We start from the raw sequence: 17,284 nt of genomic DNA on the forward strand, positions 1-17,284 counted from the left end.
GTGCGGGGTAGAGGCCGTGGGGGGTGCCCGCGCCCTCGGCAGTTTCCCCGCCCCGCCCTGGCCCTGACCCCGCAGCATCCATCTGATTAGAAGCCACCAGCAGCTGCTGCAGAAATGGATCCATTTACCATCTGCTGCTAAATCTGGAAGTTACTCCTTCCTTTGTAATCTATTACTTAGCCCCCAGTCATGAGAATTGGCCAGTGGAGGAGTGTGGTGCTCTCAGAGGTGGCACGTCCTTTGGGACCATCCCGCAGGTGAGGCTTTGCCTCCCTCCCGCAGGTGAGGCTTTGCCTCCCTCTGGCTAAAGCAAAGCCCACTCTGGCGTAGCTTCAGGGGCTGTGGCTGATGAGACCAGGACAGTTTTAAAAGAAAACTGAGAAGTGGAGTTCCCGTCATGGCTCAGCGGAAATGAATCCAACTAGGAACCATGAGGTTGCGGATTCAATCCCTGGGTAAGGATCTGGCGTCGCTGTGAGCTGTGGTGTAGGTTGCAGACGCAGCTCGGATCTTTCATTGCTGTGGCTGTGATATAGGCGGGCGTCTACAACTCCGACTCGACTCCTAGTCTGGGAACCTCCATATGCTGTGGGCGTGGCCCTAAAAAGCAACAAAACAAAACAAAACAGAACTAAGTTCCCTGGTGGCTCAGCAGGTTAAGGATCTGGCATTGTCACTACAGTGGCTTGGGTCACCGCCGTGGCATGGGTTCAGTCCCTCACCTGGGAATTTCCACGTGCTGCAGATAAAGCCAAAAAAAAAGGAAAAAAAAAAAGAAAACTAAGCACCTTCTGCCCCCCCCAAGCGTATGGGATGACCAGCAGATCATTCCAGCACATTAACATAAGATTGATCCATTCAGCAGATCTGTCGTCACTACTCTTATTGTGTATTTCTGTGCATCCATTATTTTACTTAATCCTTAAGATGGTCCTGGGAGAAGGGGCTGTTGTTATGCCCACTTTGCAGAGGAGGACACTGAGGCTCAGAAGGTTGCACAAGTTGTAGATCCAGCGGGTGGCAGAGCCAGCGTCTGAAACCACAGCCTGTGTCCCCAGCCCTCCAGCCTCGTTGTCCCCAGGTGCCTGTGGGTCTCTCCTGTGTGCAGGAGGTTACCCAAACCTGGCCCTGGGGGGGATGCAAAGGTAGATGTGACGTGGTATCACCCCCGAGTAATTTAAATACCACTAGGTGCTGAGTATTAGAGCAGAGGGCAGTGCAAGGTATTTTGTGCCAAGTGTAAAATCTGAGCCACAGTAAACATTCTAAAGAACTTGGAAAAGTAGGAGGCTCTCCTGCAGGAAATTGAGAAATGCCAGGGTGGAAAGTAGAGCCCCATGAAATAGGACTTGTCCGTGCCCCAAAATTCCTGAGTGCTGCAAACAGAACTTCAGTATCTTCGCTAGAGCAAGTTAAAGATTCATCTTACTAAGCCATCCTATGAGATGGTAATTGATGATCATTTAAGAAACCAGCTACCTTTGTGAAGTGATGGAGAATTTACAGTTTCTGGCAGTAAAATTTATAAAAAGTTTTAAAATGCCATTCCTTTAAAAAAAAATTACCCACAAATTTGGTTGTACTAGGGACCACCTTGAAATCACAGAGCAGCAGTCAAATGTGTCTTTGTGACAGCCACACTCATTCCCATTTGTTCTAATCTTGTATTTCCGTAATTATTTTATGGAATCAGCCCTCGTGTGGTGCGTGAGTTGAATCAGGAGTTGTTTGCAGCACCTGACACCCCCATGAGGGTGATGGGGGCGGGGAAGGGGGGGCTTTGGCGGTACCGTCTTCATGAAGCTGTTATCGCTCATTATTCTGTTTTCCAGTTAGAGAAAAGTTGAGTGTGTGGACATGTAGCTTGAAACAGTAGCACAGACAGTCTGGTTGAGTGGGAGTGGGGTCTGGTCTGTGGGCTGTCGGGCCCTGGGGCCGGGGATGCTGCCGCACAGGACAGGAGCACAGGTGACAGCTGTCGCATGAACTGGAGTGAGACTTTTGACATCCACCAGACATTTAAGTGGCTCCACCCGTCCTGTATCTCATGGGAACGCAGGCGGTGTTCTCTTCAAAACTAATTGCACGGACAGCCCGAGGCAAACCAGGTTTTCAGGGCTTTGTAAAGTTGTCTTTTAACTGTTTCTTAGTGTCCTACCTAAAAAATGTAAACTTCTCAAAGTGGAAAAGGTGGGTTATAGGTTCTGTACGTTGAAAGTTTAACCCATTGCTCACATCCCGCCACCCTCCCCAAGCCTTTGCTAATAGCTCTTGACTCTCTTTTATCTTGGTCCATTTGAAGCATGAAACTGGTCTCTCATTGTTTTGATCTCATTTCTTAGGCATTAGTGAGACTGGACACTGCACCATGGTTGTCAGCCTGCTAATTCTCTTCCGTGGGTTGCGTAGTCACATCCCACCTTCGACGGCTTTTGTCCACCTCTCTGATGTGCAGGTGCTCTTTGTTTGTGAGATGAGGCTTTGTCATTCAGCATCCATCCACGCCGAGCCCAGCGCTATGGCGCATCTGTCTCGGGGATCTTAGAAGCTGAGCTCCTGTGGGTTTTAGCACGTGTCTTCCCTACAAGGCGCCGCTGCAGCAACCCGCAGCCCCTGGCCATTAAGTGGGCAACTTAGCACAACTGTCATAAGCCCGGGTGATTAGCTTAACCACCGTTTAGGAGGATGCTCTCAGGGGAGACAATGTCAGCAGGTCACCAGGTCTGCTCGGCAGGCAGCGAGTCAGAAGTCATGAAGCGCAGGGGATGTAGAGGAGACAGCGCGTGACGATGGCCCGAGTGATAACGGGACGGGGGAAGGAAGGTGACAAGAGTGGCTTCCCTGGGTGTCAAAGGAGCAAATGCCGTTCCATTTGCAGAAACCTCTTCCCGGGGTTTAGCTGAACAAAGCGGTAAGGAGAGTGTGTTCAAAGTGCTTTAAAGACCTCTCCCATCTGTACTAACCTTGTCACTCTCGCCCGTGTTTCTTTTCTTCTTCTTCTTTTTTTTTTTTTTTTTTTGACCATGCTTGTGTCAGGCAGAAGTTCCCAGGCCAGGGATCGAACCTGAGCCACAGCAATGACAATGCTGGATCCTTAACCACTAGGCTACCAGGGAACTCCACTCATGCATGTTTTAAATGCTAAGTCCAACAACTCCTATATTGAGTTGAGATCTCAGCCTCAACCAGCATCCCTGCCCTGAACTCACAGCCACGTGGGTGACAGGCAGCCCAGGGTGAACAGGTCCAGAGCCGGGCTTCGATGTCGCCCCACCCTGCAGCCTGCTCCTCCTCGGTCTTCCCCTTCTCAGCGGTGGCAACTCCCTTCCTCTAACTGCTCAGACCAAAGACTTGGAAGACATCCTTGACCCCTCTCTACACGCCCCTAGCCCCTTCCTCCAAGAGCCACCTTCGACCTTCTCTTCCTGGCCCCTTGCAGCCACTGTCCCAACCGAGGCGTGGCCATCTCAGGCCTGGGTTATCAGTGGTCCTCCAGTGGACGTGCTTTCCTGCCCCTGCCCCGCCACCTTCTGTCCCCGCACAGCAGCCAGAGTGATCCTGCTGTAATGTTATGCGGAATCACGTCTCCCACCCACCCGCCGGAGTTCCTGTTGTGGCTCACCAGGTGACAAACCTGACTAGTATCCACGACGATGTGGGTTTGCACCCTGGCCTTGCTCAGAGGGTTAAGGATCCGGCATTGCTTTGGCTGTGGTGTAGGCTGGCAGCTCTAATTCGACCCCTAGCCTGGGAAGGTCCATATGCTGCAGGTGCGGCCCTAAAAAAAGGCAAAAAAAAAAAAAAAAAAAATCACGTCGGCCCCCAAGCTCAACACCCTCTACGTGTCTCCCATTGCGCTCAGGAAGAACCCGAGTCCCATGAGGTCGGGGAGACCCCATCCTTTCACTTGCTCTGGGGGGGTGGGGGTGGGGGGGCTCCAGCGGCACAGGCTTCCCCTGCTGCTCAGACCCTCCGGGCCACACCTGCCCCAGGCTTCCGGCTCCCTGGAGCCCGTGCCGTCCCCGAGAGCTGTGTGATGTGCTCGCTCCTTCAGGGCATCACCCTGATGCCATCTTCTCAGTGACAACTCCCTGACCCCGACAGTCACACTCGCCAGCAGCCCCTGTGCCCCCTTTCCCACTCCGCCTCTCTCCAGAGCACTACTGGCCCAGGACGGTGGTCATTTACTGTACTTCGCTGCTGTCTGTCTGTCTGTCCCTAGTAGAGTGTGAGCTCCAGGGTCAGGACAGTTTGTCCGTGTCCCCAGGAGTTAAAACAGTTCTTGTCACATGTAGGTTCTCAGTGATTACTTGGTAAATCAATGAATGACCCGTTTCACTGTATATAGCACGTAATTTGCTCGGTCAGGGAAAAATACTAGTCATTGGGAATTTCTTCAGACTTCTGGAAGGCATTTGACAAGACTCGACATTTGATCTCAGCGTCACTGTGTCGCTGAGTTACTGTTTTAGAAATAAGAGTCAGAAAATAGGGTCTTTCTCTGCTTGGAAAAATTTTAATACTAGGCATTGAAACTAGGAAATTATAGCATTTTAAAATTGATATTCTAGGAGTTCCCATCATGGTGCAGCGGAAATGAATCCAACTAGCATCCATGAGGATGCGGGTTCGATCCCTGGCCTCGCCTGGTGGGTTTAGGATCTGGCATTGCCGTGTCTGTGGTGTAGGCCGGCAGCTGTAGCTCTGATTCAACCCCTAGCCTGGGAACTTGCATATGCCACAGGTGTGGCCCTAAAAAGTAAAAAAATAAAATAAATAAAATTGATGTTCCGGAGGAGGAACTGAGGAGTGAGATTTTTTTATATAATGATTTTTATTTTTTTCCATTATAGCTGGTTTACAGTGTTCTGTCAATTTTCTACTATACAGCAAGGTGACCCAGTTACACATAACATGTATACATTCTTTTTTCTCACATTATCATGCTCCTACATAAGTGACCAGACATAGTTCCCAGTGCTACACAGCAGGATCTCACTGCTAATCCATTCCAAAGGCAATAGTCTGCATCTATTAACCCCAAGCTCCCCATCCATCCCACTCCCTCCCCCTCCCCACTGGCAACCACAAGTCTGTTCTCCAAGTCCATGATTTTCTTTTCTGTGGAAAGGTTCCTGTGTGCCATATATTAGATTCCAGATATAAGTGATATCATGTGGTATTTGTCTTTCTCTTTACAACTTAACTTCACTCGGAATGAGAGTCTCTAGTTCCATCCATGTCGCTTCAAATGTCATTACTTTGTTATTTTTTATGGCTGAGTAGTATTCCATTGTGTATACATACCACATCTTCCTAATCCAATCATCATTGTTTCCATGTCCTGGCTATTGTGAATAGTGCTGCAATGAACATGCGGGTGCATGTGTCTTTTTAAAGTAGAATTTTGTCCGGATATCTGCCCAAGAGTGGGATTGCTAGGTCATGTGATAGTTCGACGTATGGTTTTCTAAGGTACCTCCATACTGTTCTCCATAGTGGTTGTACCAACTTACATTCCCACCAACAGTGCAGGAGGGTTCCCTTTTCTCCACACCCCCTCCAGCATTTGTTATTTGTGGATTTATGAATGATGGCCATTCTGACTGGTGTCAGGTGGTATCTTGTGGTAGTTTTGATTTGCATTTCTCTAATAATCAGAGATGTTGAGCATTTTCTCATGTGCTTGTTGGCCATCTGTATATCTTCCTTGGAGAAATGTCTCTTCAGGTCTTTTGCGCATTGTTCAATTGGGTTGTTGGCTTTTTTGCTGTTGACTTGTATAAGTTGCTTATATATTCCAGAGATTAAGCCCTTGTCCGTTGCATCGTTTGAAACTATTTTCTCCCATTCTGTAAGTTTTCTTTTTGGTTTCCTTTGCTGTGCAAAAGCTAGGAGTGAGATTTTGAAGTCTCTGAGGCTTCTCAATTCTAGCGGGAAGATTCCAGACTGAGAGTAAATCAGCCCCAGGCTGGGGAGGGCAGCTGGCAGTGTCTGGGGGCCCCAGTGACCGCCCCCTCTCTTGCAGGCTCTGCCAAACGGAGCGCTGCCTTCCTCAAAGCCCAGCTCCCCCGCCCTCATAGAGACCAAGGAGCCTAATGGGAGTGTCCACACCAGCGGCTCCACATCGGAGGAGGCTGAGGAGCAAGACGCCCAGGTACATGCAGGGCTGAGGCCCAGGATGTGGGCAGGGGCCGGGGAGGCCAAAGGTGCTACAGGCAGAGTCCTGTGCCAGGAGGGGGAGACCTGGCCAGCAGCCCGGGCTCTGCCCTTGGTAGCTGGGTAACCCGGGGCAGGTCACCTCCCCACCTGGCCCCAGCGTCTCCTCGTCAGTTACGCGGGGTGGGGGTGGGGTGGGGAAGGTCAGAAGCGGTGCTGACCCCTGAGGCCTTGTCTGCCTCTGAGGCCCAGAATCCTGCAGATTTGAGGGCAGTGAGGACACCCACGGCACGAGCCCAGGCCCACTTGTTATTTGTGCTGACGGCTGTGCAGCCACAGTCTGGATTCTTGGGTTTGGAGTTGATGCTTTTCCTTTGTGACCGGCCACCCGGCTCCACCACCCCACTAGTGACCAGAATGGTATTTTTACTCCCTCGCTTCCTCCTCAGGTCTTCCTCCCCCACGTGAGCCATATCCGAGCTCCTTTGAGAGCTCCCCAGGGGTTCCTGTTGTGGCTCAGTGGTAACAAACCCAACTAGTATCCATGAGGATGCAAGTTCAATCCCTGGCCTCACTCAGTGGGTTAAGGATCCAGCGTTGCCGTGAGCTGTGGTATAGGTCGCAGACACAGCTCGGATCTCACATTGTGGCTGTGGTGTAGGCCAGCAGCTGTAGCTCTGATCGGACCCCTAGCCTGGGAACCTCCATATGCTACAGGCATGGCCCTTAAAAAAAGAGAGAGAGAGAGAGAGCGCTCCCTTAAGCCCCAGGGTTGGGATTTCTCACACCTCCAAGGATGCCACTGTACCTGGCCATGGGACACCCCCATCCTTGTAGCAGGAGGTGCTAGGACTGCACTGAACTAGCAGCATCTCAAACATCATGTCTCCTGCTTGGGAGCCTAGTGGCTGCTGCCACTAATGGGCAGTCACTGCGGAGCATCTGTCGGGGCCACAGGGCCTGGGACCTGGCATCCCAGGGAAGGAGGCCCAGGCAGGATGGGTGGGAACAGTAGGGAGACTCTTCCCGGGACGTGGTTGAAAGCCAACGGGCTGGTGCTCCTGTGACCCCTTCTGTTCCCCCTCCCCAGCTTATCCATTCCCTCCTCCATCCCACCTGCCCCCCAACTCTGCCAAACTGCCTTGCAGGCTGACAACCCCTCATTCCCCAACCCTCGGCGGAGGCTGCGCCTCCAGGACCTGGCGGATCGCGTGGTGGACGCCTCTGAAGACGAGCACGAGCTCAACCAGCTACTCAACGAGGCCCTGCTGGAGCGGGAGTCTGCCCAGGTGTAAGTGGCCCTGCAGCCATCCAGCCCCCTGGCCCGTGGCACCTGCCTCGTCCGGCCCTGACGCGGGGTCCGGGCAGTTCGTCTTCTTAAGGATCCGGCCCCTTCCTGGTGGGTGGAGGCACATGTGGCGGGTGTGTCTCACGGGGCCTGTTCGCCCGCAGCGTGAAGAAGCGGAACACCTTCCTCCTGTCCATGCGCTTCATGGACCCCGAGATGGAGACGCGCTACTCGGTGGAGAAGGAGAAGCAGAGCGGGGCCGCCTTCAGCTGCTCCTGCGTCGTCCTGCTGTGCACGGCCCTGGTCGAGGCCCTCATCGACCCCTGGTGAGGAGGGGCTGGGGGAGGGAAGGCCACGAGCTCCCTAGGCCTGGGGGATGCGGCCTCAGCCGGAGCCCAAGTCAGGGGCCCGGTCTGGCCCCTGGCCCCGGCCCCCCAGCAGCCCCAGCGAAGGCCGGGCCCGCGCCCTAGACGCCCTCCCTTGTCTCTGCCCCAGGGGCCTCAGGACAAGACTAACCTCAAAATGGGGCTCCCTGGGGCCGAGGGAGTTGAGGGATGATGAGTCCGGGGGAGGAGACCTTGCTGGGCGGGACACGCCTCAGCCTCAGCCTCTGGGCTCATCTTGCGAAGACGCAGGCTCTGGGCGCAGACCGCTTCCTCTCTCACCGCAGCGAGTCCTGGGGGCAAGGCAGGGTGTGCTGGGATCCCCTGCCCCTCCTCCCCACAGCCCATCGGCAGCTCACCCGGCTCAGGGAGTCCCCCCAGGACGGAGGGCGTGTGTAGCCCTGATCTGGCCACCACGTGGAGCCCTTGGACACGTCACCTGGTCCCAGGTTCCAGATGCGGCTTGCTCGTTGTTCTGTGACCTTGGGCGCATTACTCGGGGCTCCTGGAGCGTCTGTTTACGCAGCCACGAGGCCCGAGGTGATGATGCTGATGATGCCTGTCCCGGCCACGGCAGTCGTGAGGGTTCATTCACTGCACGGTATTTAGGGCTGCTTGGGGCCTGGGGCTGAGGCCTAGGGTCGGCGCCCTCGGCAGTCAGCTGCTCCTGCCGCGCTCCCTCCTCGCATCATGGCAACGGGGCGGAGGCCTCGTTCCTCAGAGCCCCCTCCCAAGGTCTTACTGGGCTCTGCCCGGGGCACCTGCAAGTCTGTCCTTCTTTGGGAAACGTCCCAAAGAACAGTTACAGCTGGGGAGGGTCCCGTAGCCCCGGGCCCTGTGTGCAGCCAGCAGCCCCCGTCAGGGCCTCTTCTGATCTGTGCAGCAAGTGGCAGCAACTCCCTGATGCCACATGGAACTTTTCAGGTACAGGTTTGTGCCTTGCTTAGAGGGCCTGCCCTTCCTCTCCCTTCCTTTGCCCTCCTGGCCCCTGATTCAACTCACTGCTCCCTCTGCTGCCCTTCCCACCACGCCGCCCCCGCCCAAGCCCCCAGCCCACCCACCTCTTTTTTCTTTTACAGGCTAATGACAAACTACGTGACCTTTGTGGTTGGGGAGGTTCTGCTCCTGATCCTGACCATCTGCTCCCTGGCTGCCATCTTTCCGCGGGTAAGACACGCTCTTCTTGGGCACAGAGCCCCCTGGCGCGAGCAGCCCTCCCCGGGAACGTGGGCATTGGGGGAGCTGTGGCCAAGCAGGTCCCTACAAGTAGCTTCTTTCCATTGCGGAGGGTCAGGCATTGATCCGTTCGTTCATCACCCATCCCTTGACTGTCGGCCCTGCACCCTCCTTGGGCCTGGCCTGGAGCGTGCCCTGGCGAGAGAGCCAGAGGCTAGACGAGCGGCACCCTGGGTGGAAGAGCAGCGGAGGCCTGGCTAGAAGGTGGATGGGCCCTGGTTGAGAAGGACCCTGAAAGCCAGACGCAGGGGTTGGGACTTCGTCCTGTAAGGACCGGGTGCCAGGCAGAGGTTTTGATCAGAGTGACAAGGGAAAGGCAGTGTTTGAGGCAAAGTCACCCTAATTAATTGGAGGATTTGGGCATCGCTGCCCCAGGAAAGGCAGGAAGAGCCAGGCAGAGACAGCTGGCCCTCGGAGATTCTTCCTGACCCAGCTTCGCCGCCCAGAGACAGTGAGTGGCCCCCGCGGTGGCTGAGCCGCTCTGGGAAGGGCTCTGATGTGTGGCAGCTGCGGTGTTGCCCCGACCCCCGGCAGGATCGAGAGGGCAGAGCCGGCCCCCTGCACCTTCTCAGCTCTGCCGCAGGCAGGTCTTGGCCGACGCACTCGCAAGCACTGCTTCTAGGTTCCTGGAAAGCCTGGAGCAGAGCGGTTCGCAGGTATGTTTCGAGGGCCGTCATAGGCTCAGGGCCCTTGAAATTCCATCCTTCCAGGCCTTTCCTAAGAAGCTTGTGGCCTTCTCAACCTGGATCGACCGGACCCGCTGGGCCAGGAACACCTGGGCCATGCTGGCCATCTTCGTTCTGGTCATGGCAAACGTTGTGGACATGGTGAGCCCCTGTTGTCCTGCTGCGGGGACCTGCCCTCAGAGGGGCCTCTGAATTGGCCCGCACGAGCAGTGTGCCCATTGCTCCACCACCAGGCACAGGTTTGGGGGGACACCCAGCTTCCTAAACGGAGGACCCCAGGACTCTCCGGGTCTCCCCCAGCTCCTTGCTCCAGACCTTTTAATCTGTGTGACAATCCCAAGAGGTCAGGGTCATCTGTAGTTCGGTGTGAAAAAAAGGATGCTCAGAGAGGTTCAGTTACTTGTTTTAGGTCACACAGCCAGTAAGGAACAGAGTCCAGAACCAAGGCAGTTCTAAATCCCTCTTCTGTTTCCTCCCTCCATATTTGGCTGCTCAGAGACCCCGGTACTTAGGCTTTCTGCATGTCTTAAGTATCCCCCGCAGTGTGGCTAGTGTCAGGCATCTATCAGGACCAGGGCGGTAAACCAAGCTCTCTGCTTGGCTGTCAACCCTCTGAACGAGGCCAGACCTGCCGGAGGTGGGTCACTGGAGACGGCAGCTTCCCTCGCCAGGCAGGCAGCGGCAGACGAAATCCACTGCTCTGCCCTCCTCCGTTCACGCAGGGCCTGCGAGGGGCAGCCGGATGCTTTCCTGGGGAGAAGGGGTGGCAGCTGGAAGCCACCAGGCATTTACTGAGCCCGGGGTGCCTGGAGCTGTCCCTGGTGTTCTGCTTGCAGGCCTCACAGCTCCCTCCAGTGTCGGTACTAGAGACACCCGCGTAAAGAGGCCTACCTTGTGCAAATATGTTACATAATTTGCTTTATTCTCTTTAGCAATTGAAACACAGGGGAAAGCACAGCATGGAGACTTATTCTGGCAGCAGTGTAGGTGAAAAGCCCTGGGCCAGTGGATGCAAAGTCCAGCAGGAATGGAGTTAGGAGCCCCGGGAGCTGACATGCCCATGGGCTGCCGGTGCCCACAGGGCAGGGCGAGAAGCCCAGGCTGCTTGTCGGGACCCGTCTGGGGACCACTGTTTAACAGGGTCGCAGACACTGCAGGATGTCTGGGGGTCCAGTCATCAGTGCGGAGGTGGAAACTTAAGGAGGCGTGGAAACTTCCCCCAGTGCTAGACCCACAAGCCGGAGCTTCCCCAGAGCCAGACGAGTGCCAGGGGGTGAAGTAGGAAAAGCAGGTTGGATTCAGTTTATGGAGGCAGTTTCCATGGACCACATCTGCCCAGCGGTGGGACCAGCGACCAGACTCCAGAAATGAAGGGTCTGAGCAGAGACCTGCTGCCATGGCAGTGAAGCTGGGGGAGGGCTGACCGGCTGGCCCTTGGCCCCGCTGGCACAACAGTGTGACGTGGGCAAGGGCACGGTGGGTTCGAAGCCCAAAGACCAGACACTCGGTCTGGTGCCGGCTTCACCCCTGGCTGATCCTGCCACGTCGGGCAGGCACAGCCTGCGAGTTTTCTGTAGGATGGCAGCGGTCCTAAGCCCACTTTCGGTCCTCAGAGGAGCCGCCGGGAAAGCTCCCCGCAGGACTCGCTCACTTTCGTGTCCTGCGGCTGAATCGCCCCTTTCTGGGTGTTAGCGGGGGGCCCCGTGGGAAGGGGCGGGGGCCCGGGCGCGGCCGTCTCTGACCAGGGTCTGCTGTCCCCTCGCGCCCCGCGCGGCCCCGTGTGGCCCGGCCTCCAGCTCAGCTGTCTCCAGTCCGACGCGGGACCCGGCAACAGCACGGCGGGGGCGCGGCTGGAGGACGGCTGCGTGGAGAACCCCAAGTACTACAGCTACGTCGCGGTGCTGTCCCTCATCGCCACCATCATGCTGGTGCAGGTCAGCCACATGGTGAAGCTCACGCTCATGCTGCTCATCGCGGGGGCCGTGGGCACCATCAACATCTACGCCTGGCGCCCCATCTTCGATGAGTACGACCGCAGACGGTTCCAGGAACACGAGTAAGAGGACGCTTGTCTGGGGATCCGTGTGGTTTCCTTCCTCCCGCACCCCCGGCCCCCATTTCAAGGTCATGGGCCTGCACGGAGCCGGCTGTCTCTAGGGCTGGTCCGAGGCTTGTGTGGGAATCAGGGTTCGCGGCTTCTCACAGACAGGCCCACAGTGGGCGGGCTGTGATCCCAGGACAGATCCTTTCCACGCTTGGGGGGGGACCTCAGAGTCCGACGGGGCACCGGCTTCTTGTACCCAGATGGGGCCTAAGTGTGTTCTTATCTGTCCCGACAGCTTTCCCATGGTCGCCTTAGAGAAGATGCAGGTGTTTTCTAGCCCTGGGCTCAATGGCACTGACAGGTAAGGGGACTGCTTTTCCTGTCCTGGTCTGCGTTTTTGGCCCGTCTTCCAGAGACAGGGAGTCCACAGGCCAAACCCCCACGATTTCATCCTTCCAGAGGCGCCTCACGCAGGAGGCTCAAGCCAGAGGAGCTAGTGTGTGTCTCTGGGAGGCCGGAGCAGATTTTAGTACTGACCTGGCCACGCTGGCCCATCGTGGGTCAGAGAGTGAAGCTTGGAGAGCAGCGGCAGTGGGTCTAGAGGAGGCTGGGCTGAGGTGAAGAGAGCAGGAGCCGGATGGATGGATGGACAGGGCCTTTACGGGCTGACAGGACAGAGGGCAGAAAAACGAGGAGGAAAGATCACTGACGCACTCAGTAGGTCCTAGGATGCGTGGACAGGAACATCCATAGGTGCCCCGTTCATGAGTGCCCCACACGCACACACATCCAAAACAAAGGGGAACCCAAATGACATCCATAGTAGATATATATATAAATTGTGATATATTCACATAATAAAATACTGTATAGCAATGGAGATAATTTATAGCTCCACACAAAGATATGGGCGAGTTACGAAAAAGCACGGTCAATCCGTGCCCTAGTCCCATCATGGAGATAGGCATCTCTCCTTTCTCCAGATTCCTCCCTGGTTGCAGCTACTTTGGGGGTCAGTCGGGTGATACAATGTTTATTAAACATCTGGGGAGCAGCCCCCCGAAGGCCTGATGTGGATTCCAGGCGCAGCGGGAGGGACCAGGAGTTGGCTGGCTGTCAAGACAGAAACCCAGTGATTTCAGAAGGCTGTACAGCCCAGTGGGAGTTTGGACTCAATGCAAAGGTGCTTAGGTTACTGAGAAGATGTTTCTGGGGTGGCAGGAGACAGCACAGCCAAGTCAGAATAAAAGGCCCTTGGAAGGGGCAGCTGGGCGCCCTTTCCGCTGAGTTCCTCTCGCCCACAGGCCGCCCCTGGTGCCCTCCAAGTACTCGATGACGGCAATGGTCTTTGTCATGATGCTGAGCTTCTACTACTTCTCCCGCCACGTGAGTACCCTCCTCACCCCCCGCACACCCTCCTCTTCTGCGCCGACCTGTCAGAGCCTCCTGAAACGCAGCCTGGGATCCAGGAATCCAGGCTCCTGATTCCCACACGGCATGTGACCCTGGTCAGGCTGCCACCTGTGCCACTTTCTGGCTTCTTCCTCAGTAATGCGAGAACAACAGTTCTTCTTCCTTCTGACCTCCTGCAGGAAGGTGAAAGAAGCCTGGGTGCAAAAAGTTGAAGGGGAGATCCCATTGTGGCACAGCGGAAATGAACCCGACTAAGAAACCATGAGGTTGCGAGTTCGATCCCTGGCCTCGCTCAGTGGGTTAAGAATCCGGCATTGCCGTGAGCTGTGGTGTAGGTCGGAGATACGGCTCGGATCCTGTGCTGCTGTGGTATAGGCGAGCAGCTGTAGCTCCAATTCGATCCCCAGCCTGGGAACCCCCAGATGCTGCGGGTGCGGCCCTAAAAAAAAAAAAAAAAAAAAGGAAAGAAAAAAAAAGTTGAAGGGGCACAAAAGCCTGGATAAAGCCAGGGGCACATGGATCTGCTCTCACCCTGGCTCTGAGGGTCACTAACATACTATGGAGCCAGGAAATAAAGGGAGAGGAGCTGATGAAGTTTTTGTTTGGTTAAAAGGAAAAAGAGGGAGCGGGCAGGGAAGCATCCACGCAGGGAACTGCTTCCATGTCAGCTCAAGTGCCACCCAGTGGTTTGTCTGGGAACTACGGCCGTCCCAAGCCATTTCTCAGCCAAACGGATGGAACTGGGGACTCCTTTCTGGGTGAGGAGATCCCCGCTGCTGCCACCATCCACAAAGTGGGCCTGTTGCTAAAATTAGGCCCCAGGAAGCCCCACAATCCAGAAGGCCTCCCGCATGTCTCCTACAACCACAGAGGCTGGGACCCTCACTGTAGATGTGGAGTAGATTTTGTGTGTGTGTCTTTTTAGGGCCACACCCCTGGCATGTGGATGTTCCCAGGCCAGGGGTCACATCAGAGCTGCAGCTGCTGGCCACAGCAGTGCGGGATCTGAGCCGGATCCTTAACCCACTGAGTGAGGCCAGGGACCAAACCCGTGTCTTCACAGATTCTAATCGGGTTCGTTACCACCGGATCACAGTGGGAGCCCTGGGGTGGCCTTTTGGATGAGGTGACTCTTTCTGGGTCCCCTTCCCCCCACCGTCTAGCCGTCTTCCTGTTGCTCCGCATGGAGGCGCTCCACTCCAGTGTCGTTTTCATCTTTCTGTCAGATGGCCAGCTGAGGGCACACACCTGGCCTGTGTCTGTGTCTGTAGGTGGAGAAACTGGCCCGGACACTGTTCCTGTGGAAGATTGAGGTCCACGACCAGAAGGAGCGTGTCTACGAGATGCGACGCTGGAACGAGGCCTTGGTCACCAACATGCTGCCTGAGCACGTGGCACGCCATTTCCTGGGGTCCAAGAAGAGAGATGAGGTGGGGGCGGCCTCGCGCTGGAACCGGAGCCGCGAGGCTGTGTCTTCACCTGGCTTTCCGCCAGGGAGCCCCTCCGGGCCAGCCTCCTCATGACGCGGTGTGCGGGCCTGGGTAGGGCTGGAGGCGACTCACCAGCAGCCACAGCATGAGACGCGAGAGCAGGAGCTCACGGGCTCTTGGCTGCAGGCCTTGTCTCTGGGAGCCGCAATCTCTGTGAGGCCCGTTTCACATGAACCCTCGGCGGAGCCCCTTTTCTGTCGCCTGTGATGGTGGCAGACTGGTTCTCTTGCCTCACTGCCCAGCTCCAGCCCACCCTGCTTCTCAGAGCCGGGGCTGTGGCGGGCACCAGAGCAGGTCCTTTTTTTTTTGTCTTTTTAGGGCCACACCTGTAGCATATGGAGGTTCCCAGGCTAGGGGCCACAGCCACAGCAACACCAGATCCGAGCCATGTCTGCGACCTATACCACAGCTCATGGCAACACCAGATCCTTAACCCACTGAGCGAGGCCAGGGATTGAACCTGCATCCTCGTGGATACTAGTTGGGGTCATTGCCCCTGAGCCACAACAGGAACTCCAGAGCAGCTCCTTTTTAATTATTCAAATTTGTGATGAGCTGCTTTCTAACAGTTCAGAGTTGGGAATGGGTGATGCGTCCAGAAAGCTGAGTGCACATGTCCCGGGGGTGGCGGCAGACGGTTCCTTTCTGCAGCGCGCGATCCAGCCCACTTTCTCTGACCTGCTGGCCCTGCCTCTTCAGGAGCTGTACAGCCAGTCTTACGATGAGATTGGAGTCATGTTTGCCTCCCTGCCCAACTTCGCCGACTTCTACACCGAGGAGAGCATCAATAACGGCGGCATCGAGTGTCTGCGCTTCCTCAACGAAATCATCTCCGATTTCGACTCCGTGAGTGCCCTTCCCCTCCTCCTGCCGCAAAGCTGGTCCTTCCAGAAGTCAGAACTCGGCCTTGCTCTAGCTGCTGTGCCTTTCCATAAAAGCCCTTCCCCAGAGTGCATGGGCTTCTGCAGCCACCTGGAGACGCTGGGTCCCAGGTGGCAGCCTGGGAACTCACCAAGTCCATAGGCTAAGGACCGCCTAAAATAAGATCCCGAGGCTCTTCTGATTCCTCTCACCTTCAAATTCAGATTCAGGAAACATGTATAAGGTAACTCGTGTACCAGGGGAAATGCTTTCATGGACATGCACCATCGCCCTAGCAGGGTGGCGTTTTCGTCCTGTTATTAAGGTGGTAGAGGCCAAGGCTCGGCAAGTCAGGACGTGTGCCCAGGCTCATGTGGCAGGAAGCAGCTGAAGGAAGCTTTCGTAGGAAAACAGCCCTCGGATGTCTCGTGCGGTTGTTGTAAACAGACAAAGTGGCCACGACCTCCCTGGACTGCTGACAACTCTCTTCCTTAATCCTCCCTCAGCTCCTGGATAATCCCAAATTCCGGGTCATCACCAAGATCAAAACCATCGGCAGCACCTACATGGCAGCTTCCGGCGTCACGCCGGACGTCAACACCAATGGCTTTACCAGCTCCGCCAAGGTAGCTGACCAGCTCAAGGGCTGGAGGAGGTGGCAGGTGGGGGGGCGGGCAGGGAGAGGCAGCCCGTGCCCAGGGCATGGGAAACGCGTCCTCAGGGGAGCCGCCGTTAAGTACTGCCGTGCCAAGGGGCCACGGCCACATGCCTGCTAGCTCCACATGCTGAAATACAGAATCAGGTTTACTGAGTTTAAGGGCAGAGAGCGGGGAGCACACACGACCCCCCGCCAGGCCAGGCTGAGGTGGGTTGTGCAACCGTGGCCAAGCCCCTTCACGCGCCCCCTGCTTCCGGAAGGCGCCGTCCGCACGGCTGTGCCAGGGTCAAGGTGTCCAGGGCGGGGAAGTGCTTCTGCTAGAAAAGGCCAGTGGTCCGCACGCTGACCGGTTGGCAGCCTGTCCTCTTGCTGAGTCCAGACCTGGGAGGCCGGCTCCCTTTAGCTCCGGAGAGGAAAGGAGCCGGGCCCCGGCCCCAGTCCCAAGGGCTGTTCTTCACGCGTTGTCCCTGTCGTCTCTGACAACTGTCCTGCATCTTCTGGGTGAAGTTGAGGAAACAGATCTGGGATGGGGCATCGCCCGCAAGTGCTTGTAACCTAGCTGAGGAATCCAAAGGAGGACGATATGCAGAATTCAAGGCCAAGCTCAGAGAGGGCAGTGAGGGGCCGGAACTCCCGATCCGATACATGGCACCCAGGCCGCCGCCGGGCTGGGCAGGACGTGTCTTCCCCACCCCATGGGCCGCGAGGACCCAGGGGAACGCTGAGGGACACATCAGAGCTGAGGAAAGCCTGTGACAGGCGGGCACGGTGCCCAGCTGGTGCTGGGCCCTCACGGCTGCTCTCTGGCGCAGGAGGAGAAGTCAGACAGGGAGCGCTGGCAGCACCTGGCGGACCTGGCCGACTTCGCGCTCGCCATGAAGGACACGCTCACCAACATCAACAACCAGTCCTTCAACAACTTCATGCTGCGCATCGGTGAGGCCTCTGGGCTCGCGAGCTCCTGCTGCGCCCTGTCCCCATGCGGGGGGTCGGGGGGTGGGCACAGCGTGGGGCCCAGGCGTGGGGACACCCAAGGCGTTTGGGCTGGGGTGAGTCACACGCAGCG

At 56.4% G+C, this 17,284-nt stretch overlaps 1 protein-coding gene across 2 annotated transcripts in view; it reads left to right on the forward strand.

The window, feature by feature from the left end:
• Positions 1–17,284, forward strand: part of ADCY3 (adenylate cyclase 3) — a 94,049-nt gene that overhangs the window by 74,760 nt on the left and 2,005 nt on the right. For both annotated transcript variants that reach the window (XM_021087776.1, XM_021087777.1), the window contains exons 9-20: positions 6,029–6,157; positions 7,308–7,450; positions 7,612–7,773; positions 8,910–8,997; positions 9,777–9,893; positions 11,549–11,808; positions 12,092–12,157; positions 13,101–13,182; positions 14,481–14,639; positions 15,399–15,545; positions 16,067–16,186; positions 17,031–17,154. In XM_021087776.1, coding sequence (XP_020943435.1) covers positions 6,029–6,157; positions 7,308–7,450; positions 7,612–7,773; positions 8,910–8,997; positions 9,777–9,893; positions 11,549–11,808; positions 12,092–12,157; positions 13,101–13,182; positions 14,481–14,639; positions 15,399–15,545; positions 16,067–16,186; positions 17,031–17,154 — 1,597 coding nt within the window. The remainder of the gene's footprint in view (positions 1–6,028; positions 6,158–7,307; positions 7,451–7,611; positions 7,774–8,909; positions 8,998–9,776; positions 9,894–11,548; positions 11,809–12,091; positions 12,158–13,100; positions 13,183–14,480; positions 14,640–15,398; positions 15,546–16,066; positions 16,187–17,030; positions 17,155–17,284) is intronic.

The sequence above is a fragment of the Sus scrofa genome, chromosome 3 (genome assembly GCF_000003025.6).
Source record: "Sus scrofa isolate TJ Tabasco breed Duroc chromosome 3, Sscrofa11.1, whole genome shotgun sequence".
Lineage (NCBI taxonomy): Eukaryota > Metazoa > Chordata > Mammalia > Artiodactyla > Suidae > Sus > Sus scrofa.